We start from the raw sequence: 24,248 nt of genomic DNA, 5'->3' as shown, positions 1-24,248 counted from the left end.
GGCCTGAGCTCAGGACCCCACTTAGAGCCGGTCAGTAGACCTCACAAGCCCTATTGCTGGAGAGTACAACCTCCCCTCATAGGCTGTAGGACTGATGGCATAAATTCATACCCCTCCATCGAACTTGTATTCAGGGCCAGCCACAGTGTCACAGAGGTGTCAGATGCTGCTGCATGAAAGTCAGGGAGACAACCCAATGATGGATGTAAATCAGCCTTATTTTGCTCAGATAAGCACATCTCCCTTGCTTTACCTTTTTTTTTTGCAAAATGGAAACCTTTAGGGGCCAAAGGAAGAGGGACAAACAACACAAAGAACTGTTTGAGAAGATGTTCCCTTACACCAGAACTCCAGACCTTCAGAAAGCCCATGTTTTCCTCTGCTTGTAATTTAGGGCTCTCCAAAAGCACTGGGAATCTGAAGGGAGAGAGTAAGGTAGCATCAAATTGCTGTAGACCTCCCTTTCATCACTTTCCTTGCTGTACGTAAAGGCCAGAACCTTGGTTCTCTCTCATGTGAAGGAGAAAGCAAGAGGATTTTTAAAGAGCACTGAGGTGATTCAGCCTAGTTGCTGCAACAATATCTCATCTGGTTTTTCACCTAGCAGAAGACATTACTGCCTCAGTCTTGATCACTCATGCCCATCGCTGCATTCCTGGCCTTGTCTGGGGCTGAATCTCCTGTCTGCATTCCCAGGACCCTGGCGAGCACTTCTTCCAGGCCTTTGTGCTCCCCTAAGTTGTGTCTTTCCCACTAGGGTCACATATTACTTCCTGGGGCCTTCTTAGGGAGAAGAAACAGTAGGAATGTTGTTAGCAGCCTTCCATAGTTAATTCAGCAGCTCCAGCAGCTAGCTGGAGTTAAAAGCATGACAAAACTTGTGCAAGGAGTTTTGGTGGGTCTGCATCAGGACACAGGGCTGGGAGAGACACCAAGGTCCCTTCCTTGCAAAGACATATCCCAAAGCATGACGCTGTGCTCCTTTACTCAGCTCCTCCTGCACTGTGCAGGTAAACCGCAATTGCGGGCACACATTTCCACCCTCAGGGATGAGCAGGGCAGCTCCTGCTTGAAGAGGAGTTGTTCATTTCCCATCAGACGAGCTGATGGTCCTTCATCATCCTTGTGTAGCTGGGCCAAAAACAGGCACGTGAAAGTCACTTGCTGGCAGTAGGGACCCAACATCACTGTTGTTTCACTGCTGAGCTTAGGACTCTCTTTTATTAATCACTGGTGAGACAGCTATACAGAGTTGGGGTTTTTTTCTGCAGACCGCTGTCACCAGTCTCCCCAGCATCCTCTTTCCCCTGTTCAGGGCTCCTGGGCATGTTCCCTAACACTGAACTATAAAAGGGAAATTCCAAGCCACAGTCTTGTCCAAGAGGGGAGGCAGCACCGTGAGGCGGCAGGCACCACATCCAGCCCACTCTGGAGTCCAGCACAGACCGAGGCATGTCTATTGGTGGGCACACCACTGGCAATCTGTCCTGCTGCCCAAGGCTGCCAAAATCACAAACAGTTGTGGCTATTCCACACCACCTTCAAGAGATGTCAGGAGGCCTTCTGGCTTCAAAAGCTCCTCTTTCCTGGCACTCCATCCCTTTTTTCATCATCTCAGAGATCTCTGGGCACTTGAAATCCCTCTTTCTGCCCAGTACCAGCCTGTGGGATATATTTGCTCATATCCTTGAATGGGTTCCTTCAAGTGGATACTTTACTCAACTGCTGTTCACCCTCTAGCATGCAGACACCACAGAGCACGTCTTAAATCTCTCTCGGCTGGAAGTTTGAAATGTCACAGAGACATTTGCTGAGGGAGTCAGGGACAAATTCACGCAGCACCCACTCCCATCAAGAGCAGTGGAGCTGTGCTTTGTGAGAACGATTTCCACAACTCTGAAAGTTGTTTCGCTAATGTTTTCACGACAAACCAAAAGGTAATTCTACTGAGCAGAAATAACTCTACCTATAATTACACTGGAAATAAATATTTCCTCCACCAGCAGGGAGATTTTGTTTTAGTGGGAGATAGAAATGTAAGGAAAAGTGCAATATATCTTACTTGATAGAGTGGTTTTGTGCCTAGTATCCTTGCTCCTGTGAGTACCTCACCTCTGAATTGAAAGGGAAAAAAGGCTCGGAGAGGACCCTCTAATAACGTTTGTACCCTCTTCCAAATAGGGTTAGAGCTTGGCCTTTTGCTGTTTTCTAGAGGAGGAGAAAAGTGTGGACAATTAAGTTAGTGTCACTAGGCTGGTCTTGATAACATCTGTATCTTTTTCACTGCCACCAGCACTTGCCCAGGACAAGGACGCCTATTGTGCTAGGTGCTCTACCAATCAAAGCTAACACCTTGGAAATTATAAGAAAAATGTACCCTGTACCCAAGGGCTTACAGCTTAGAAAAAGTGAAGGAGAGACAGAGAGGGAGTAGAAGGAGGCATTGGGGGAGTCACTGCTGGTCACCAAGGCAGACAGTTGCTTTAGACCTCTGGCTTCATAGCTATCGTGAAGACATTTACCACTGAGAACATAATGAATACAGTTGTTTATGAATATTTTAGTGGAACATTTTCACAGGGGATGTATTTCAATCACAAAGCATGTATTAGCCCAGTGGGGCAAAGAGATGAAAGAGAGAAAGAGAAGCGGGTGGAGGAGAGAAGAGCGAGTGGGCTCTGAAATAATTAATTATCAAATCCCTCCCCATGTGAATGACTTCCCACTGAAACCTTCTGACGGACAAATCCAACAGAGATATCAGACCAGGGTAGGCTTTGTGCCTCACTAATGCAGCTCTCCTTTTGTAGCTCTGCCATTGCACTGTGGAAAATGTTTAAGCATTCGAGCAGTTTATATCTCTGCACCCAAACTTTCACTCTGCTCACTTGCTACCATCTCTTCCATATCCTTTTGTGTAAAACTGCTGCTCTGTGAATCAGATAGATCTGCTTGTCCTCATGTCCCCTTACCAAGTGGTAAGAACTGCTCTGAGCAAGTTCTGAGGAACTTGATCCCCAAGGGCAGCCCCAGTCTCCTTCACTACTCTGCTCTTACTCAGGAATCCACCCAGGAGGCAGGTTTTAACAACAATTTGGCATTGCCTGCCCCTTTCCTCTGTCCCTGGCTGGCTGAGCTCTTGGGAAAACCACAGCATGAACAAATTCAAGATACTTGGCCCGTGAGCTGTCAGATCCCAAGAACCACTGGTTTCTTGCCTGTTTCAGGCTGAGGTAAAGCCCAATAGCTCAGCCTGGGATGCAAGATGTTGTCCTTGGGCACTCATTCTTCTAAGCTCCTAGGCAGAGGACATTGTCTTCTGTACTGTCAGCAGCTCATCTGATGGATAGTGACTCATGGAATCATAAATATAGTGGTGCGGGTCGGGAGGGCCATTTAAAGTCCATCTAGCTGAACTCCCCTGCAGTGAATAGGGAAGTCTTTAACTAGATGAGGTTGCTCAGAGCCCCGTCAAGCCTGACCTTGAGTGTCTCCACGGATGGAACCACCACCACCACCACCTCTCTGCACAGTCTCTTCCAGTGTTTCACCACCGTCAGAGTAAAAAATTTCTTCCTTACATCCAGTCTAAATCTACCCTGTTTTAGTTTAAAACCATTGCAACTGGAGAGCAAGAAGCAAAGTCCTTTCAAATCAAAGGGAGCCTGCTCTGATTCCCGAGGTTTGCACTTCACAGAAGTTCAACCAGGGTGTCCTGCTGAGACTTTCATCCCTCTTCACAGAAAGAGTGGGAGGGACATGTTGCATCTTCCCACAGGAATGTGTTTGTACACTCGCTGCCTCTCCACAGCCGTCCCACTCAGCCCAGGGCATGCAGACAGGGACATGCACACCCGTGCACCGCCCTCAGCATGGGAATCTGCAGCAGCAGCTCTTCGGGCTTGACCCACTCACTGCTAGACAAGCAAACCATCTGGAGAGAGGAGCTTCTGATTTTCATTTTTCGTTACTTTTGGCAGACTCAGCAATGTCAAGTAAATCACAGGGAGCGAGGCATTTGCTGTATGCGTTCAAGAGAATGAAGGAGAAGGAAAGAGAAAAGAAGCAGACTTCATGTTCTTCTTTGTACATTCTGGAATAATTTGATATTAAAAAACTTGGTCTGGTTGTTGATGACCCCTCAGAGCCGCTACGAAGGATCCTTATTAGTAATCTCTGCTCTCCCTGTTGGAGAATGAGGACTTACGTTTGTATGCTAATGGGTTTCCATTGAGGAAGAGTCCTAACGCTGTGGAGCAGTTTGTTAAAGGGAGAAGAGACCTTTGGGATGGCCTCTTCCTCCCACCAGTTACCATCAAAGCAGCAAATATTCTGACTGGGGGACCCATGAATCAAAAATAAAATGGTCTCAGCACGCCAGTGGAAGAATTCCCACAGCTCTGCTCCATCCTGCTCCTTTCTCTTAGTATGGTGATAGGAAGATTCAAGCAGCAATCCTGCAGCAAGAAAGCATTTTAAGGTGGTTACTGCAGGTGCTAGTAAGATGCTGGAGTGAGTACCAAAGCTAGACAATCCTTGAGGATGTATGTTTCAAGCCAGTTTGCTTTCTTCCTGAGGGCAGGTGTAAGAGCTGACTCAGGCATGATAAAGGCATGTTAGCAGGATGTTCTTGCTGTCATTTAGGCAAAACCAGCAGCTCTATCCCTTACTTAATTACTCTTTTCCTTAAGGCGCTGCAGGTGTGGGGTCTCGCTGGTCTTTTTTATGATGCCAGCAGATAAACTGGGTTGGGAGAGACTGTTATTAGTGACTAATTCCTCAGCAGTAGCTCTTCTGGAGAGCTTCCCTGATCTATCACCAACTTTCTGCCCTGCTCACTGTGCAGCAGAAGGATGAGCAAAGCCGTTGTTTTTGTCTTTTTTTTCTCTCCCTCTGGTTGCTGCTGGGCTTCTTCCAGCTGCCCACACCTGGAAGGTAGTGCTGCTGCCTGGATGTCTTCTATACACCCACTCCCCAGCTCTGCAGAGAGCTCTTTTCATGCTGAAATACTCAGCATAAAAATGCAACATAGTTCGCCTTCCACCCTTCAGAAAAACTGCATCTGTTTAAAAGTGTGGAGGTAACGTCCACGAAATACAAAAGTGGAATTGCTGTTCAGGTAGAAGAAAGAAACTGGAGGGGCAACAGGAGCAGCAGAAATGAGTAATGGGAGATCAAAGGGGAAGAGTAAGGGCAAGGATAAAGCCCTTTGGTAGACTCCTCACACACGCAAGCCCTGCACCATTGAAACATAAGACCATTTGCCTGGGAGTATTGCAGTTGTAGGAGGGAGGACTTCTGTAGAGAAAAGATTAGGGGCTGGTATCTGCTGGCATGACAACACTGCGATGTATTATTGCTGAGGAACATGGAGTTCTTGTCTCGCAGACACTGAGTCATAGGAAAGACTGAGCAGTCATTTCAGAGTGTTGACAGATTAATACAAGGTTAGACCTTCAATTTCCATGCCAACAGCAATGGTGACAAATACAAATGAATTGTTCTAGGTCAGATGATGAACTTTCCCCATAGTGAAAAATGAGATCTTGTTGAGTACTGCTCTGCTGAGGAGTTGAACATGGCCTCCAGTTTCTTCAGCCTGTGCAGAGGTGTTACTGGCATTAATGGTTGCTGGAAGGTGTCTGGGTAGGATGCCTCTCCTACAGCACTTTTTTTTTTTTCTCCTTTTTCACTCTTTTCCCACCCAAGGATGGTTTGGGGGACTAGGCATGGAGGATGGAGAGTGCCTTCTTTGTACTACAGTGATCACACCACCTAATGCATTTTCCAGGTTTCCCCCACAGTACGAAAAGCCTAACGCAGCATCATTTCCTTAGTATCTCCCTTCTAGCCTAGGTGTTTCCCCAGGTACCAAAGGCAGCTTCAGGTCTGCATCCAGCAGCAGGCACAAAACACAAGACTCCCTTCTCACAAGACCATCTGAGAAGTCCAGACTATCTCTTCTCAGAAGGGTCATGGCTCCACAGGATTTCATTAACTTGCGGCCCTCCCAGCCCCGACAAGAGCAACAGCTTCCTCAGAAAGTGTCGCATTTATGAAGAAGCATCATGTGTTGGTTACAGAAGAGAATTAAAAATTAAAAGCATGATGACCAATACTGGAGTCAAATGAGAATTTATGCATCAAACTTTTGTTGATTTGTTAAGACTGTGTGTGCATATATATCATAGAATCATAGAATGTTAGGGATTGGAAGAGACCTCTAGAAACCATCTAGTCCAACCCCACTGCCAAACCAGGATCACCTAGGCCAGGACAGACTGTATATATATATAGTATGCATTTCAGGAAAGAGTTGTTTTGAGAAATTTCTTGCCTCAGAAGATTTTCAAAAACATTTGGCAGATGTTGGAGCATCCCCTGTCAATACATTTTCAAGCAGAACAAAACCAATCCCTTTTTTCAACTGGAACAAAATTTTTCGTCTGGAAGATTTAGTTAATGCATATTGATAGAAAAAAAAACAACCAAAGAAAAGCTCAAAATCAACATGAAATGTTTGAAAACTGTAGAAAGTGCTTAAATTAATTTCCTTTATTTTTTAAAAATATTAATAACACACATAAAATACATTGTGTTTAACATGTTTTTTGACAATGTTTTCTGTCCTGGATCAGAAACATCACTTTTCATGCTCAGTCCCTTGCTAGCATTTCTGTTTAATCTTGAATGCAGTTTGCCTTGTTTTAAAATTATGTAAACTACATCCACTTCTAGTGTCCCCACCATAAGAGGGATATGGATCCGTTGGAATGACTTCAGAGGAGGGCCACAAGGATGATCCAGGGGCTGGAGCACCTCTGCTACAAGGACAGGCTGCGGGAGCTGGGATTTTTCAGTCTTGAAAAGAGAAGACTTCGGGGGGACCTAATAGCTGCCTTCCAATACCTGAAGGGAACCTACAGGAAGGCTGGGGAGGGACTTTTTACAATAGACTCCATTGATAGGACAGGTGGAAATGGATTTAGAATGAAAAATAGTAGGTTTAGATTGGCTTTTAGAAAGAAATTCTTCAGTATGAGTGTGGCCAGGCTCTACAATAGATTACCCAGAGAGATTGTGGATGTCCTCTCCCTGTAGACCACAGAATGACACAGAATTATTGAGGCTGGAAAAGACATCTGAGATCATCAAGTCCAGTCTGTTCAAGGCCAGGTTGGATGAGGCCCTGAGTAACCTGGTCTAGTTAAGGGCAGGGAGGTTGAGTTGGACGATCTCTAAGGTGCCTTCCAACCTAACATATTCTATGAATCTGTTAAAAGATCTCCTCCTTCTTTTCTTCTCCTCTAGAGCTTTTAAAACTTTCCTCCTGAGTTTATATCTTCTGGAACATCACAGTTGTATTTTTCATGGGACTTTGGTCAATATTTTATTGTCATGTATATATAGAACCTGCTGTAAAAGCAGTGATAGCGTTTAAAAATGGAGGAGAGAAGAGAAATAAAGAGAACATTAAATATATTTTGTTTTAAAAGAAGTATGTCTATCAGAGAGGCAAACGTCCAGCACAGCAGTTTCTTGTAAAAATGGGAACAGAAATCTGAATGGAAAGCTTAAGAGAGCCAGTAGTTCACAGTGCTTTTTGTGTACTTCAATCAAGCATAAACAGATTTTTTTTTTATCAGAATGCGGTGACTTGAGCTCTTACACTAAAGAGGTGCAATTTTTGTGTCAGCAAAATCAACGGTCCTTTGTTAAATAAATACAGGAATAACATATTAGCATAATGGATTAACTGAGCATATAACCCTGCATTATAAACCAACAATGCTGAACCCTCCTAAGAATAGATGAAAATTCTGGGTCAGACCCGGGGTCCATCCAAACCAATAATCATTCTCCTGTGGTGGCATAAGCAGATAGGAAGAGAGGATTTTAAGAACAGAGTAAGCATATATTTCAGTAATACTTTCATGACGTTGTTCCCAAATAATATCTATAATATGTGCATTGGTAAAATTTCAATGATAAATTCAGAAATACAGCTTCTAACAGAATTTTCCTTTGGAGATAGACCCTTGAAATTTTTTTTTTTTTTAATTCCCTTCAAAAAGGGAAAAAAAATGCAGTTTTCACATTTCTGGTGTCAGAGGTAGCAGCATATGGAGATTGACAGAGTCCTGTGTGCTCTTCATCAACATTTCTCAGGGAAAAAAATATTCAATTAAATGAAATGTTTTATGTGACTATTTTAAACAGAAGAGAAAGGTAACACATCCGATTTTTAAAATCAAAGCAAAACATGTAAGTGTCTGCCAGAAAGAGTTAATTTTGCCCAGGGCCATTCTTTATCACTGCTCACAGGGGATCTCAGAGCTTTGAGACACCTGGAGCAAGACTTTCATGACATTCCAATGGGTTTCTTGCTGTCATCTGGGCTTGGAGCCAAAGTCAAGAGACACTAAAGCGCAGACTGTGAAGGTAGGGAGCTGCTGCTGGTGTCAGGGAATGGCAGTGGGTAGAAGGAGAAGGGACTGGAGCTTGAATCCTGCTTTATTTTGCCCTGGAAAAAAAATCCTGCTTTATTTTTGCCCTTTATTTTGCAGGAACTGACACTGCAACTCGCTGCTATTTAACTGTCTTACAGCTGCACCATGTGTGAGGGCATTTCTGACCAATCAAGGCTGGGCGTTTCCTTGCTCTTACTGTACCTGAATAACCCATACACTGGGGAAATTTGCAGCTTGTGTTAATTTTTCATGGCCTTCGTAATTGTCTGTCTGTGGGTCCATCAGCCCTGTCTGATAACTTTTCGATCCATGGGCCAATTTTGCTCATCAAATAAGCAGAGCAGTAGGGCTCCCATTGATGATGAAGTCCACTCCCTGTCCAGATAAGCAGGGGGGAAGGCGAGGGATGCTCAGCCCATCCTGTTCGTCACTCTGGGCAGCTCTCCCCCACCATCCAAGCTGCATGGACACACAAGAAATCTGACATTCCTGCAAGGGCTGGGGGTCCCTTCAGCGATTCCCGCTGTGTCAGATGCACCCTTCTGACAGCAGACCACAAATTAATTCAGAGTCACTTTTCTCTGGAAGTTCCTAAACGAAGCTCTTCATCTCTTTTAAAAAACAAAGCCTTTCTTCACAGGGAAGAACAGCCTCATTCATACACTGGAAGTTAACTTATTGCAGAGTTGGCTGATACAAAAAGCTCTGGGAGCATAAACTGATTTACCTCTTGAAGAAATACAATTAAACCAGCAAATATTCTTTATGGACACTCTCTGAAGCCTTTGTGATTTAGCTAGATTTCTTTCTGATTGATGTTAAAATAAAAGAAGTTTGGTGGTATCAGCAGCAGGTATTTCAGCAGCCTGAGTTTGCTGCAGCTTCTGCCTTTCCTTGTAGGATCACCCCATTTAACCCTCCCTGCCTTCGTTTCCCTGGTTTTGTGTGAATGTGGTTTGGCTGTTTTAAAGATCTGAATTTAAACCAGACATTATTATTTAATTTAAATCAAAGCAAGGGACCAGAGTGAAGAATGAGGAAGTTGGAAAGACATAGGTTAATGCCAGCAAATGATCCAGGCTCCATGAAGCCGTGTGCTCTGTCTCTGCTCATCTCAACCATTCTCCAGCACAAGCAAAGCTGGATTTCCGGCTCCTTGATATCAAGCCTTGCCACTTACCTACTGAAATGCAAATCCACAACCACCACAGGACCCAGCAGCCCTACTGAGCTGGCCTTGGTGGGCATTTGGTCCCAGGGATAAAAACAGCATTTCCCGATGAGAAGTATGTAAAAGACACCAATACCTCTCCAGAGGATTTTGCAAGGTCAGAAATGTAATTCTGAGCCCTGTTCTGTAGCCTCATGGATCAACATAAATCCTTTCAGTGTCTCCAAGGGCTGAGAACCTAGTCTACTAGCCTTGGCAGGAAACCTTCTTTCAGTTTGTTCTCCTTCCTAGCCATACGGAAATTATTTGTAGTCCCCCAGTGTTCTGTTCAGCCTGAACTTTAAGCAGGGTATATCCCCACTAAAGTTTCTCTCCTTACAAAAGCGCTGCAGTATCATCAGTCTCTTTAATTACTTGCTGTTGTGTCCAGCTATAAAGCAAATCCACTAAACTGTGGCATACTGAAGAGATAGTATATTAAAACACACAAAATCTGTGACTCTGCTTGCCCGCAGGACATTTTTCTGTTGGATTAAATGTACTTGGAACCCAAGAAGAAATTTCTCCAAGTATATACTTAGTAGGCATTTTTCTCATATCGCACTCAACACAATCTATGGAGTGCCTGGGAGAGGTAGGGTTCTTGCTCCATACTAATCACCCCTCTGTTCTTACAGTCCCTTGTGGCTGTCTTTTAAAGCCAGTTGCATCACTTGCCTCTCTAGGAGCAAGGGAGCAAAGAGCACTGAGGTTTAAAGAGAAGACAGAAGTGATGCTAGGAAAAAAATCACTCTGGGGATTTTGTGCCCAGATTTGGTGTTTTGTGGGCTTTGAGAAAGTAGAAGAAATGGAAAGGGAAGAAACACCTGAAAGAGGTAATCATCATTTGATCTTTCGTGACTCTATAGACATGCCTGAAGTACTGTATTGAAAAGTTAAATTCATTCAAGGTAAACATGCTCCTCGGAGGAAGAGGATTAAGTTACCTCATATTCACTGTCAAATGCTGTGGAGTACACAGTGCCCGATAACCTACTAGTTAGCATATCAAATGACAGGATGTTTCTCCAAAGTAGCTTGGGTTGAGTGTCCTGCCTAGAAAGATTCCACCACAGCATCGGTGGGGATCAGAGGAAATGCAGGCTGGTCTGGCAAATGGTTCCCCAAGGAACAATCCTCCAGAAACACTTCCATATAGTTGATGTAGAACCCATACCATGTGCTTGGAAAGTACACCGTCCTAAGGAAACCTGGGTCTGCCAACAAGAGGTCAGAAAGAGCTAGTCTGGAATGTTCTCAACACATGAAACTGGGAGTAGATAAAGAACAGTGTAACACAGATTACATGTAGAGAAATTACAGGTGATTGTAGTACAAAGATGAGAAAGCTACTGATATCAACAAGTGAGACTAAATCTTACCTCATGAGTTCTTATCACAAAAATCATTAATGGCTCATTAGATGAAAGATTGTATAATTCAATTTAAAAACAGAGATTAAGTTTCATCTCAAATAGGAGCACCTGCAGGTGAGAAAATTAAGAGTTCAGAACTGGACAAAGTCATTCTCTTATCAAATCTCTTCCTGTCAGGAGAAGAAAGCAACACAGAGACACTTTCAAGCTTGCACTGTCTGTGACTCTTTTTCCCCATTCTTGTCCTCCCCCACATGCAGCCCAGGGTGCCCAAGACACAATGTCCCGTCACTTTCCTGTCCCACCACCCCTTTCTTGTATGTTTCCAGGGTGGAAAGTGGGGATTCAGGGATGAGATCCTCTGTGGCAGCACTGGGCAGCATCTTCTATCCTCTGCTGTGTGACATGTCTTGTAGGAAAGAGAGACCAGGGCTACTGCAGTGAACATAAAGTACTCGCTAACGTGGTTGTCCTCCCACCACAAATGAGGAAGAGCACCAGAAGCAGATAGAAGGAAACAAAGCAAAATCAAGATGTGTGACAACAAATGGCACAGAGCTGGTGCCTCACCACGTTCCTCTTGCTTTGTACTATGGACACTTTGAATTGCAAAATACCACATCGTGGTTTGCTCATCTACCTTGAGGGGTAGCAAATTGGGCCAAAATGATGAGCCCCCAACTTGGAGCTGGGGATTCATGCCTCTGCTTCACATGAGACACAGACCCACGTGGCTTGGTGTGGGGTCATGTGTCCATCCCCGTGAATAGAAAAGGTCCCAGTGGTGAAGTCTGAAATCCACCACCACCCATAATGGGATCATGCACTGCACCTTGATGCAAATGGAGTTGGAGGGTCACAGAGCAGTAGGACTGGATGTGGACAGAGGGAATCCACTCTCTACACCAACCTTACATAACAAGATAGAGGTAGAAAGATGTGAATGAAGCTTTTTCCAAAGCCTATCTCCAACAGGTCCTCCAGCAGAGCCCTAACAAAGTCATCACAGGGCTTTAAAAGGCCTGCTTTTGCCTGTGCAACTGAGAGAGGAATTTCTTCAGGCATATTTCTGTATAAACAAATCGACAGTTGAGTTACACCTTGCACAGCTTTGTACACCTCCCAAGTCTTCCCAAAATCACAGGATGGGTGAGGTTGGAACTGAACTCTGAAGGTCGTCAAAACTATCCTCCCTGCTCAAGCAGTGTCAGGTAGAGCAGGTTCCTCTGGACCATGTCCAGTGTGGTTTTGAATGTCTCCAAGAACTGAGGCTCCACAGCCTCTTGGTGACCTTTGTTGTTGACCACACACCAGGTGCAATATCAAGAAATTCTAACAGTCCTGAAATGTAGACTTGTCTGCAGCACTGTCCATTCAGTCCCAATAAAGATCCTGTAGGGGCATAACAGGCAATAAGTACCTTGTGTTGTCCCCTGACCTGAGGGCAACTTCTTGCCACTCTGAAAAAAAAGGAATCACAAATTTCCCTTCCTGTCTTCAGACAAAGAAGAAACAAACAGTGGGAAAAATAAAGGATCCCCTTTGGGACTGAACTGGTCACCAATAATTGGTTGATAAATTTAAGTGGAACCTAGGTAGCTGCATCCAAGCTCTAGGCAGATGATGCTTATGTCTATATGTGTCGACACAAACCCATGTCAGCTGTGTGTGAGCCTGTGTGGGCACGTATCTGTGTGTGTATAAACAAGGCTTCACCACATGTCACCTCTCCCAAATTTTCTTCTCTTTCATCACAAAATGGCAACATCTGCTTAAGGGCTGGAAGCAAAGCGGCGCAAGGGAAATCATTGTCTTTACCATAAACATCCAAACTCCTGTAAATGCTGGGAAAACAGAAATGCCCTCATATTACAGGCTGAGGTCTCATTCTCTCAAGTGCAATCAAACGAGCTGCGGTTGCTGTGGAGCTTGTCTAAAAACATCTCTCTGCATTCTGCTCATTCAGGCCTTTCACGCCTGCTGTTCTCATTATTATGCTCTTGTTTTTCCAAGTGTCAAAATCTCACTCGGACATTTATAGTTTTATCTGCACTTGAATACACAATCAAACACCACAGGCAGTGCCAGCCAGGGGCTGAGTCACGTCATATTTTCAAACTCCAGCAGAAAACATTGATACCAAAATGATCTGATGGCTGAAACTCAGATGTTATGGAAGTTGATCATGCAGAAGAGGCAGACTCATGCTGGTCTCCATTTACACACTCTTCTCTCCATTCACACTCTCTTCTTCATGGGTTCCCAGTGCATCCCCTTTCCCCAACACAGCATCATTTAATTTGGTGGCAGTAGAATTCCTGTTACTCAGGCCACTTATTTTCACCTGCCACATCATTATTCAAGAGCTCAGTAGGATTTTGTCAAGGCTGGCAGTTCATATGCCGTCGCAGGGCAAAGAAGGTGATGCTCGCAGAGAAAGAAATGCCACTTGGAGGGTTGGATGGAGAAAAGTTATGTTAAACTACACGAGGACTTGAAGTGCAATACAAGAGACTACTTCGGACACAGGATGGCCACCACAGGATGTCCTGTCTCACCGTCTTCACACAGGTGGCAGCTCCTACTTCCACTGTGATGAGCCTGTTTGTTGTTGCCGAGCAGATATGGTAAGGTGAGGCCAGAGGGGTTCCTGATGGGAGGTATCAAGTGTGTGCTGTGATGCATTCACACTGCACAGTGCTGTGCTCTGATCACTCAGGGCACATGCCTGTTTACCAGGGTGAGGATTTGTTGTTGAAAGAAATCCTTCAGAGGTAAGTTTTCACACTGGATTTTGTTTTGTCACTCCAAGATGCAGCAGAGCACTTCAGATATCTGGCAAGAGCCTTGAGCAAAGCAGCAGTAGCAGCAGCTGCATATGCCACTTTATCCCCTCTCCATGTGTTAATGAAACTCTGGTGACATCTCTGTGTCATCCTTTTGTCACGGCTACCCAAATACTATGAGTACTCTCAGCATTGCCCCAAGGGAACTTCCATGCAGTCTAAGCATACAGAGTCTCAGGGTCCTTATCCCAGCTACTGGTCAGTGATACCAGACAGTGAGAGAGTGGGATACGGTCAAGATCTCATGCTTTTTATCTTCTAAATGCTCAGCATGGGGTTTATCCCTCACAGAAAGACATCAATCGCAAGCAAATTTTCTAGGCTCTACCTAGTGCAAAGTGTGGACACTTGACTGTGGATGGGAATTTCCTGAGGATGATCCAGCAATTGGTTTTGGACACTGCCATCTGAAGGCTCGATTAGACTAGGTGGGATGCCTTCCTTTGAAGAAACTTAAGCATCAGTAGAAATTAAGTCCAGCATTGAGTCTAGGAGGTTTGTGTATCTGTTTAGAACTGCCTGCATTCTGAGTGATGCCTGTTTCCACCATAAGTTCCAGACAGGGAATGTCTGCCTCAGACTCATGCCTATTTCCTGGGTCAACCTGATAGTAGAAATGATGGAAACCTCCAGAAGAGCTCTTTGGTATCTGAAAGACAAGTTGTCACAGGCTGAAGTTTCTGTTATACTGTGAGCATAATGGAATTTGCAAATGCTTGACAAAGAATCATAGAATCATAGAATCATAGAATGGCCTAGGCTGGAAGGGACCTTAGAGATCATCTAGTCCAACCTCCCTGTCATGGGCAGGGACGCCTCTCAACTAGCTCAGGCTACTCAAGGCTCCATCCAACTTGGCCTTGAACAACGCCAGGGAGGGGGCAGCCACAACATCTCTGGGCAATTTATTCCAAAGTCTTGCTGCCCTCGTACTGGAGAATTTTTTCCTAAGGTCCAATCTAAATCTATTCTCCTTCAACTTAAACCCATTTCCCCTTGTCCTATCGCTGGACACTCTTGTAAAAAGTCCCTCCCCAGCCTTCCTGTAGGTTCCCTTCAGGTGTTGGAAGGCAGCTATTAGGTCCCGCCGAAGTCTTCTCTTTTCCAGGCTGAACAATCCCAGCTCCCGCAGCCTGTCCTCGTAGCAGAGGTGCTCCAGCCCCTGGATCATCCTTGTGGCCTCCTCTGAACATGCTCCAACAGATCCACGTCCCTCTTATGGTGGGGACACCAGAACTGGACGCAGTATTCGAGAACCATTTGTCATTTCTTTAGTTCACCATTTCTGCCTGTGGACCTCTCTGATGGGACTCCATAGTTCCTTTCATGCATCCCTCAGGACTGAAAACTCTCCTGCCACATCCCAATCCCTATCCCAGGTGTCTGCCAGCCCCTTGCCTTCCTCTGCTGACTGGCACCTCCCTGCTGTCATTCACAGTCCAGAGGAAAATCCTGGCTTCACCCTTTTCCCACATGTATCCTTAGCAGAAATTTTTGTCCTGGTTTGAGCTAAAACGGAACCAATTCTTTTCAGTGATTTTACTTCTCAACTGCATCTCTTCTAAAAGACTGCACTTTCTGAAGTTAATAACATGTTTTTGCAGACAATGTCTGCTACTAGAAGTGATAACACCACCTGATGCTTACAGTTACTACCAAGGATTGGTATGCAGAAAAGCTCCTGCTTATCTTTGCTCCTATAGTAATCAAGGTGACTGCTAAACCTTGTGTACCATGTTGGGGTGTCAGGAAGGAAAATGATCTCAAGGAAGTAAAAGGTGACACCTGTAGGGTGGAACGGACAGTACAAGTGACCCAAATCTGACCAAAAAGCATTCCCTGTAAGTCACATTCAGTATAAATCTGAGGGATCGCAAGGGTTAAGCCCTCTTCTTTGATGGCCAGCATCCAAGAAGGACTCCATCTGTTTTTCTGCTCTTAATCCCAGTCCCTGAGTTCCAGAGTTCCCAAATCTAGTTCTCAAAACCCAGCTCCTGAATCCATTCCCTTGTGCAGCTGAGTCCAGTCCGGGATTTTCTCAATACCTGCCTGTTCTGCAGCACCAGTGGTGATTGCCATCAAGGAGCTGGGTTTGATATTAGTTTTGTGTATATTTGCATATATTTTATCTTTTCTTATTAGTACTGTCATTATTTCATTAAAGCTGCTTAGTTTTCTTTTCCCATCCATAAGTCTCTCAGCCTTATTCCTTTTTCCTTTTCCCTTTGTGAAGAGAGAGTGGCTGATAGAGACCATCTGTCAGTCGTTTAGTGGCCGGCCCAGCCCTAATCCTGACAACTCCAGAGTCTTCTTCTCAACATCAATGAAAATAAGTAGTGCAAGCCTGAAAGGTGTAAGATATTGCCCAGAAATTTGAGATCGGCAGAAGCACAAGTTGAGCAAGCTGAAAACAGTAGCCAGAGCTTTTGACTAGAGGAAAGTCAAAAGAGGAAATAGGGGAGCAGAAGCATTTTCTGTATCAGTTACTCCTCGTTCTGCAGCATTTTTTTAGATGCCGCTTGAAGTAAGACTCAGGGTCTCGCCAGTGGGTGCATGAAGCCTGTGCATCTCTGGTCCTAGCTGGCCATTTCTTCCCATTAAGTGAAAAGAATTCCTCCCATCAGCTGACCAAAGGGGTCAGGATACCCTCTCCTCCTCCTACCTGGAGCTGTTTCTGCTTTCAGCCTCTGGGACATGAGGCGGGATTGATAATTATGATCAGTGTGTCTCTTGTTTCCAGATACAGTGTACTAGAAGGTATTTTGTGAGTATGATATACGAGTCACTGTGGGATGCAGCAGAATGTTTTGGCCTTGCAGCTGTGGAGGTACAGCATTCATCTTCTCTCAGCCTATAAAACATGCAGCCCAGAGACATGATGAATATGTTTTGCAGAAGCTCAAGTGGAAACTCCAGGGAAGTTCCTTGGAAGTGTTTCTAAACAACAAGACATTAATTTTGTTAGTTAAACATAGTTCGGATAAACCTTCCAGATCTCCTTACCCCTTCTTCCCCTACCTCTCCTCACTTTCCTGGCTTCCTCCCCAAGCCTCTAAAGAGAGGATCGATTAGGGGCTAGTATTTGCTCTAGCCCCTGTTTTCGTCTCTGGAGTACTCAGCCTTCATCATAACCTGTGCCAGTAGCTGTTAAGCTTGATAGTCATATCTGGGCATCCAAAGGACAAGGGAAAACCAGGAGGCAGAGGTAGTCCAGGGACACAAACCCTTTGCAAGAAAAGTATCTCGTCATCTGGCTGTGGAATAAGGGAACTTGCCAGGTGCTATGTGATGAATTATCCCACCCTCATAATTCATCCCATGTCTTGCACTCGTCCCCTGCTCTGTTTATCAAACCTGTTGGTCTTACAGCTGCCCAAAGACTGTATTAAATTGGTTCATCAATCATCTGGCTGCCAGCCACAGTGTTGCCAGGGAAGGGAAGAAGCGAATGAATAGAAGTACCGTGAAAATCAACAGGTAATACAATTTTGATTAGGAAAAGCACTTACTTCTGCAGCTACTTTTAAGCCCATTGGAAGAGATGTTTTTATACCTTACTACTTAAGGCACTGAGCTTGAAGAGGTGTTGTGGTCTGAGCCAGCTGTCCAGGCTGACAACAAAGAACCTTGTGACCACTCGCTCACTCATCCCCCTACCCCCATCCGTTTAGGGATTGTGAGGGAGAAAATTCAACTGAAAAGGCTCAAGGATTGGGTCCCCTTGCCACCATTCCTATCTTCCCAGTTACCTCCCCCCTCCCATCGGTACACAGGGGGAAGGAGATGGCAGATGTGGTCCGTCTGGCCATTATTCACTGTTCATGACAGTCCTTCCTCCTCAGGGAAACAGGGCTCCTCGGGGTCTTCTGCCATGTGGTATCTCTCAGAGACATCTCACAGGAGGCAATCCTCTTCCTCCATGTGTGTTCTTCCCACCATCATGGGACCAACCTTGGAGTAGCAGGTCATTTCGGGCACATCCTCTGCTTCTGCACAGCCTTTTTCACCCTGACATGGGGTTCTCCATGTGCCACCAAATCCTGGACATCTGGCCACTATCAATCTTAATCAGTTCACTCACCACAGGACTCTGGAGCCTTTCTTCCTCCCTTTTCTCACTTTCCTCCTCTTCCAAACAGAAAAGCTCCCCAACACAAGAGACAGGATACAGAGATGAAAAGAGATAGAGGAGTGGCTTAGCAGGTTTCCCCTCTTAAATATCTCGATGGCAGAGGTGCTGACGGGCCTGGCCTTGGCCAGAGGCAGGTCTGACTTTTACCTGGGGCTGCGGGAGGCTCTGGAAGGAGCCATCCCCCAAAGCCCTCCCCCTGCTACCAGAAACCTTGCCAGACTCAAACCCATGACTAGAGGCGGTAGTGAATCAAGCCCTCTGTTAGTAGAGTGTTTAGATCTCCATTCTTGCACCAGTCCTGGCTGCATTACCCTCCAGAGTCAAGCGCAATGAGCTAGTTAATACCAGCTGAATATTCAGCCCAGTAATAGTCGGAGCTGGGGCTTTGCTTTTCAGGAGCTCACAGAAATCCATTTCCAGGCTGGGTAGGAATGGCAGGACAAACTGTACCACTTGACACATCATGCCCAGCGACTTGGCACATGGTGGTGCACGTTACCCCATCCCCACCTCTAATTGAGCAGAAATGCCTGGGTGGATGCAGGGATTTGTCACTTCAGGCAAGGCTTCTGCATAGACTGGAGCTGAGCTCTCTGATCCACACGAGAAATTTCTTGTCCTCATTTCTCACGTGAATTTTGCTAGAGCAAATGGGCTGGGGTATAAGCTGTTGGATGGGTACTAAAACCAAGGGATTTCCTCAAAGTGCACAGAGATACTAAAGATCTAATCTCTTTAAAAAAAAAAATTTAAAAAATCATGAAAAACTGTTTAGTAGTTTCCAGATGCTAACTAATTAGAATTGGCCTCAACTGCATTTGTGTAGTAACTGATTTTCGGATTTGTTTAGCTTAAATCTGCAGAAATACTGTAGTTTGCATATAGTGACACTGGGGAGTAATGGGATAATTTTGCTTACTATTGAACAGCAACAAAGAATTTTCTTAGTGATAAGCAAATCCTTTCAGGCTAGTCTTATGGTTTCTGTGTTGATGATTTCTCCATCGTAATGGAAACCTTTCTGAATGGAATATAAGTTTGCCCTTCCCGTGTGCCCTTACCAATGCACTCTGTATTTAGAATTCGATAAGAGATTTGATTTTGCTAAGTCACAATATATGGATTAACTTAAAAGAAAAAGAAACCCTAACAAATGAAACACCACATTTGAATTAGGTAATTTGTTGGGAACTAGAATTTCTCTGAAAGCACAGACCTCTTCCCCAAGTAAAATCAATCTATATCGAAATGACAGAAGCTGCAAAATTCAGCAACTCTATGGCAGTGCATGACTAACACAAGACATCTGCTTTTGACTAGAACGTTTTAAAGAGAAGCTGGATTTTCTCCATAGGTCCGATCCTTTCACAAAGGCCAGAGTTGTCCTCATAGAGATCATCAAGAAAAATAGCTGTTCTTTGTGAGCAGGTTTGTCACTGGGTTGAAGACCTTATTGGAAAAAATGTCTATTGGTGTTTGAGAAATCAGCCTTCTGAATCCCTTTGGGTTGCTCCACACATCATTTTGGGTAGATCCAACCACTTTTATTGAATCGGTCAAGACATTCTGTCAAGTTTTCAGATAACTTGACATTTTGGTTAACGTTTTTTTTCCCCTTTGAGTTTCCAAGGTTTTTTAAGTGAAAAAAATACTGGTTTGAAACTGTACAAATTTTTATTCAAAAGAGATCAACACAAATTGTTGCAGAATTTCCCATAACATAACTCACCATTTCAGAAATGTCAGATTGAAATGTTCCAACATTTTCAGACTTTTCCTCCATTTTGTGGGTTGAAGATCTTTAACTCAGCTTATCCAAAAGCTCGGATAGCTTCAGCGCTGTGCATGCACCCTTGCCTGGCAAATCCAACCTGAATTCAGTGAATAGGAGCCCATTTGTTCCAGCCTTTTATTAATGTTGTGATGGGTAGCAGATGCTTGAAGAAAATATTTGAGGAGAGCTGAATGACCGACTCTTTCTAAAAGTTTCTCTGCTTTCCTTGGCAAGATTTTAAGCAATCCTAATAAATTCATCCATGACCCCTAAAGCCCCTGGCATTTTTCTATAAAGGACTCTTACTTTTGAGTGTTTGGAGGTCCCAGACAAGATGATGAAATCCCTGGTCACCCTGTGGTGAGGCTTTCATGGACATCCTTTGCAAAGTGAATCGGATGCCTTCCCCAAGTAAACTGAAGGACAGGACACTAGATGTAAGCCTGGGAGTTGATTATATGTTGCTGTTTTGAAATTATCATTTTCCTCCTGCATGCAGCCTCTCCTCTTTCTCTTTTAATATGTATTGTTTGACATTGTTTCTGCCTGAAACATTTATAAGGCATTATGCTTAAAAAATCAGGTTGATGAATGAGAAGAGACGGTTCTCCTAATAAAGTCATTGACAGAAAGGCCAGAAGCCTTTTCTTCAGCATGGAAGCTTGTCATTTGGCTGCTGTAAATCGCCCTGAATAACAAGATAGTAAAAAAAAGGACAAAAATAGAGCAATAGATGACACTGAAGTAGAAAGTGTCCCAGCAAATCGACCATTTCTGGAGAAATACAATTAAAGCATTATGAATTCCTCACTCATTGTTAGGAAGGGAACTGTAACAAAGACTGTCTCAGAATTTACAGAGCTCATACAGTTCTACAAGACCTTTTTTGTAGGTAACAGATCTGTTACTGCCTGTTGGGAGACCCTGCTGATACCACACCATGGTCTATAAATGTGATGTCCTCCTTTTGTCACACTGCAAGACTGAGACCCACTGAAACAGCATTAGGTGGTCTTGTCAATGGGTAGATCAGTCCTGTCCAATTTTAGCTTTCCTTTGCCTGTTTTGAGCTGGGATTTTGCTTTTGTCTTGTGTCCTGGGCTCAAAGGCATCTGGAAGGGTGAGTTAGAAGAACCAATGTTTTAATACTTCTCAAACTCCAGACACGGCTTTCTGCAGTGGCCGTCCCATTGATGGCAGTGCGACAGTGGGATCATCACAGGAGGCAGTCCTCAGTCAGCTGTGATTCTGCCTTCTATGCTCATTATCGACAGCTGTAATAACAAGCTGTAACTTTGGGAGGTTCATTGTGCTCAAGCCAAAATGCCTGAGAAATAACTTTGGGAACTCTAGCTGATCAGGCTGAATTCAAGGCATCTGCTTGGGTACTCAAAGCTAGATGCAAGATAGACAAAAGCACCAGAGCTTTGGATTAGCCTTCTGAGCTACCAAGAACCATAGTGAGAGACATGAAAGCCACTTTAACACCATCAAAATGGAAAATTCTCTTCCGGCTTACACATCCAGCTGAATGCACCACATCCAAGGGGGAAGAACATGGCTCCAAGACCAAGAACACGGCTCCAAGACCAAGAACAAGGCTCCAAGACCTCACTTCAGAGTAGCATTTAAGCACATGTGTCCTCTCTCTGATAATCAATGGAACTACTCTGCTTATGTTCATCTGAATCAAGGCTTAAAGAGTGTCTACTAGCTCTGGTTTGCTAGGTGTAAGTCCTGCACTAAAGCTTAGGCCTGAGGTGGAGGCAAGGTAATGGGTGGAGTCTGTGGCCTCTTGGTGTTGGTGAACCTGGGCCAGTCACTCCACCTAGTCAGTATGCTCGAAAGCACCACAGTAGAAAGGAAAATTCACCCTCTCTTGTCCTTGTCCAGGTAAGACCAGGTCGACCATTTCAGCTGATTTGGAAGAATGTGTTTGTGCAAATGGCAGTTTTAGAGGGCTTTTCCCATGTTACCTTTCCCTGCCAGGTTGGAATCCCACCACCCCAGAGAAGCGGGATTGTAGCTGTGTCTGGAGGGGATGTGGCAAACCCTTGGCTCACAGCCCATCTCGGGGAAGCTGAGCCATCTCAGGAGTCATTGTGATTCACAGTATTAAATGCTAGGATACGTTTAATCTTAAAGGCACTTAAAAGTACTACTTGAAATAACATTGGTTCCATCATCATCCTAATTCTTCAAATAACCTCATTTGACTCAAAATGATTGTGAAGTTTACTGTCATATCCCAGGATCACTTTTCAGCCAAGAAACGAGCATCACATCTTCATTTCCCGGTGAAACAAATAAATATATTGCATTGTTGTTGTTGTTGTTGTATATCTTGCAGACAAACAAAGCAGTAGCCAAGGGGGACTTCCACCATGCAAGCTCCAGCTCCCGGAGAGCACTCTTCCTGGCTGTCCTGTCCATCACAATCGGAACTGGCATCTACGTTGGGGTGGCCGTGGCTCTCATTGCCTATCTGTCCAAAAACAATCATTTATGAGCCTCAGGAAAGGGAGAAAACCAGCCACCCAGCACCTGCACTGCAGAACTCCCCAGCAGATCAGACTGCATGATTTTCCAAAAAGATCAAGAGACAAACACCTTCTGGGGGCAGGTACAAGATAAGATGGGCTTGTGCATTATTTTAGGGTGGGAAGCTCTCTGGGGTGGGGGTAGATCCACTATTTGTGGTGCACAAGTCTTGTTCCTCTTCACGAACCCCCGTACAACAAAGAAAGAAGGAAAGAGAGAAAGTGAAAGAGAGAAATAAAGGAAAAGAAAGAGAGAGAGAAAGAAAAAAGAAAAGGGAGGAAGTTGGGGGAGGTCTGGAGAGGGGTGTTTTTCCTTTGCCTTCTTTGCAATATGGTGTTTACAATCAGGTGGCAAAACCGAGCTGTTCTCTTAATACATTCTTGGTGACCTGAACTTTGCAGCCAGCATGAGCTTGTGCTTAGTTTGCTTGTGAAGCACAGCACTGAGATCTGGGAAAGCATGGACAGTGGCTGGTTCTCTGAAAGAGCAGTATAACAACGGGAGGAAGAATATGTTTTCTCTTTTTCTGAATGCAGGACTCATTTGCCTTTGAGTGAAGCAGAGACATCAGCGTAGAATGGTATTGCCTACTTTTCTTGCGTGGGTAGGTTTCCATGGGAGGAGAAAAGGAAATAAAAAATATTTTTTCTTTCCTTTCCTTGTTTTTGGATTAAGATATGAGCCACAGGGCCACGTAATGCTGAACAGCTGAGGTTACTGCATGACTTGGCTCCGCAGACTGAGCGTGAGGTCGAAGTAGCATGGGATCCATTGTAAAATGAATTCCTCCATCCAGTCACCTCGTGATAACAGCACATTCCTGTGGCATATTGCTCATCTGGGTTGCTCTGCCTTACTGTGGAGACCTGCACAGCAATCAGTGTAAGAAACTCGGGGGGAAAAAACGCAAAAATGAAATACTAATCAATTTTAAATTAAAAATCATGGTAACGCATGGGAATTAACCAGGGGAAGGAATGCTTCATATATTTCTGGGGTCCTGCTCATACACAGAGCAGTGAAGGAGACCGCTCAGATTACAAGCTCACAGCTCATCCATGGACCAGCGACACAGCACAGCCATGGAGAGACAAACACGTCCCTCAATAAGCAGTGCAATGGTACATTGTAAGGAAATTGAACATTATCCTTACTTCACTGACTGAAATGATACGTTTATTTTCTTCTTTACTTTTTCCTTACAGTCAACCTTTTACTTTTTTTGTCTTACAGATGTACCATTTCATCCCACCAAGGGTATATCAGCATAGATATATATGTATCTACATAGAGAGAGAGAGTGAAAGAGAAAAAGTCATCAAAACAATAAGCATTTTATTATTCACTGCTTTGTGTTTTACAAACATAATTTCTTTACCCAAGAATGTCATCAAAGATCTTTTTTTCCCAATTCTGTATTGTGGTTCAGCTTTGCTCTGGGACAGTTTTTTTCTCTTGTTTTGGGGTTGGCATTATTTTTGTTTTAATTTGACTTTTTTATTTTAGGGGGGAGGAGGACAAACACATCCAAAACTATTTTTCTGCTAGTTATACAGTTTATTAAAACACATGGTATACAGCTGCTGATGCTCCGTGTGACACTTTCTTTGGACGGTTGTGAAGCATTAGACTGAGTGAAACTCGCCCCAGTACCCTGAGTTCAGCTACCTGGAGAAGTACCCGTATGGACCATCCCCTACTGTACCTGGATCCAAAAGCCTATTGCAGTCCTTCTTTTGCATTGATTTGTTGGGCTTCAAACTATGCCTGGAGACTAGCAACGTACTCCTAGTCATCTTCATGCATCCTCAGCCACTCAGACGGAGCTGTAAATGCATTTTTTTTTTTGGCCAGGTTGCCCTGTTAAGGTAAAGTCAATTCTGTGTTTCTTCCCCTTC

General features: G+C 44.4%; 1 protein-coding gene across 1 annotated transcript in view; it reads left to right on the top strand.

Annotated features, from left to right (window-relative positions):
• Positions 1-22,318, top strand: part of SYNDIG1 (synapse differentiation inducing 1) — a 67,198-nt gene extending 44,880 nt beyond the window's left edge. Inside the window, exon 3 of the mRNA XM_009864397.1 lies at positions 22,160-22,318. Coding sequence (XP_009862699.1) covers positions 22,160-22,318 — 159 coding nt within the window. The remainder of the gene's footprint in view (positions 1-22,159) is intronic.
• The last annotated feature ends 1,930 nt before the right edge of the window (positions 22,319-24,248 follow it).

Source organism: Apaloderma vittatum, unplaced genomic scaffold (assembly GCF_000703405.1).
Source record: "Apaloderma vittatum isolate BGI_N311 unplaced genomic scaffold, ASM70340v1 scaffold2642, whole genome shotgun sequence".
In the NCBI taxonomy this organism is placed as follows: Eukaryota; Metazoa; Chordata; class Aves; order Trogoniformes; family Trogonidae; genus Apaloderma; species Apaloderma vittatum.
The sequence above is the reverse complement of the archived record's forward strand: the minus strand, read 5'-3'. Positions and strand labels throughout refer to the sequence as shown.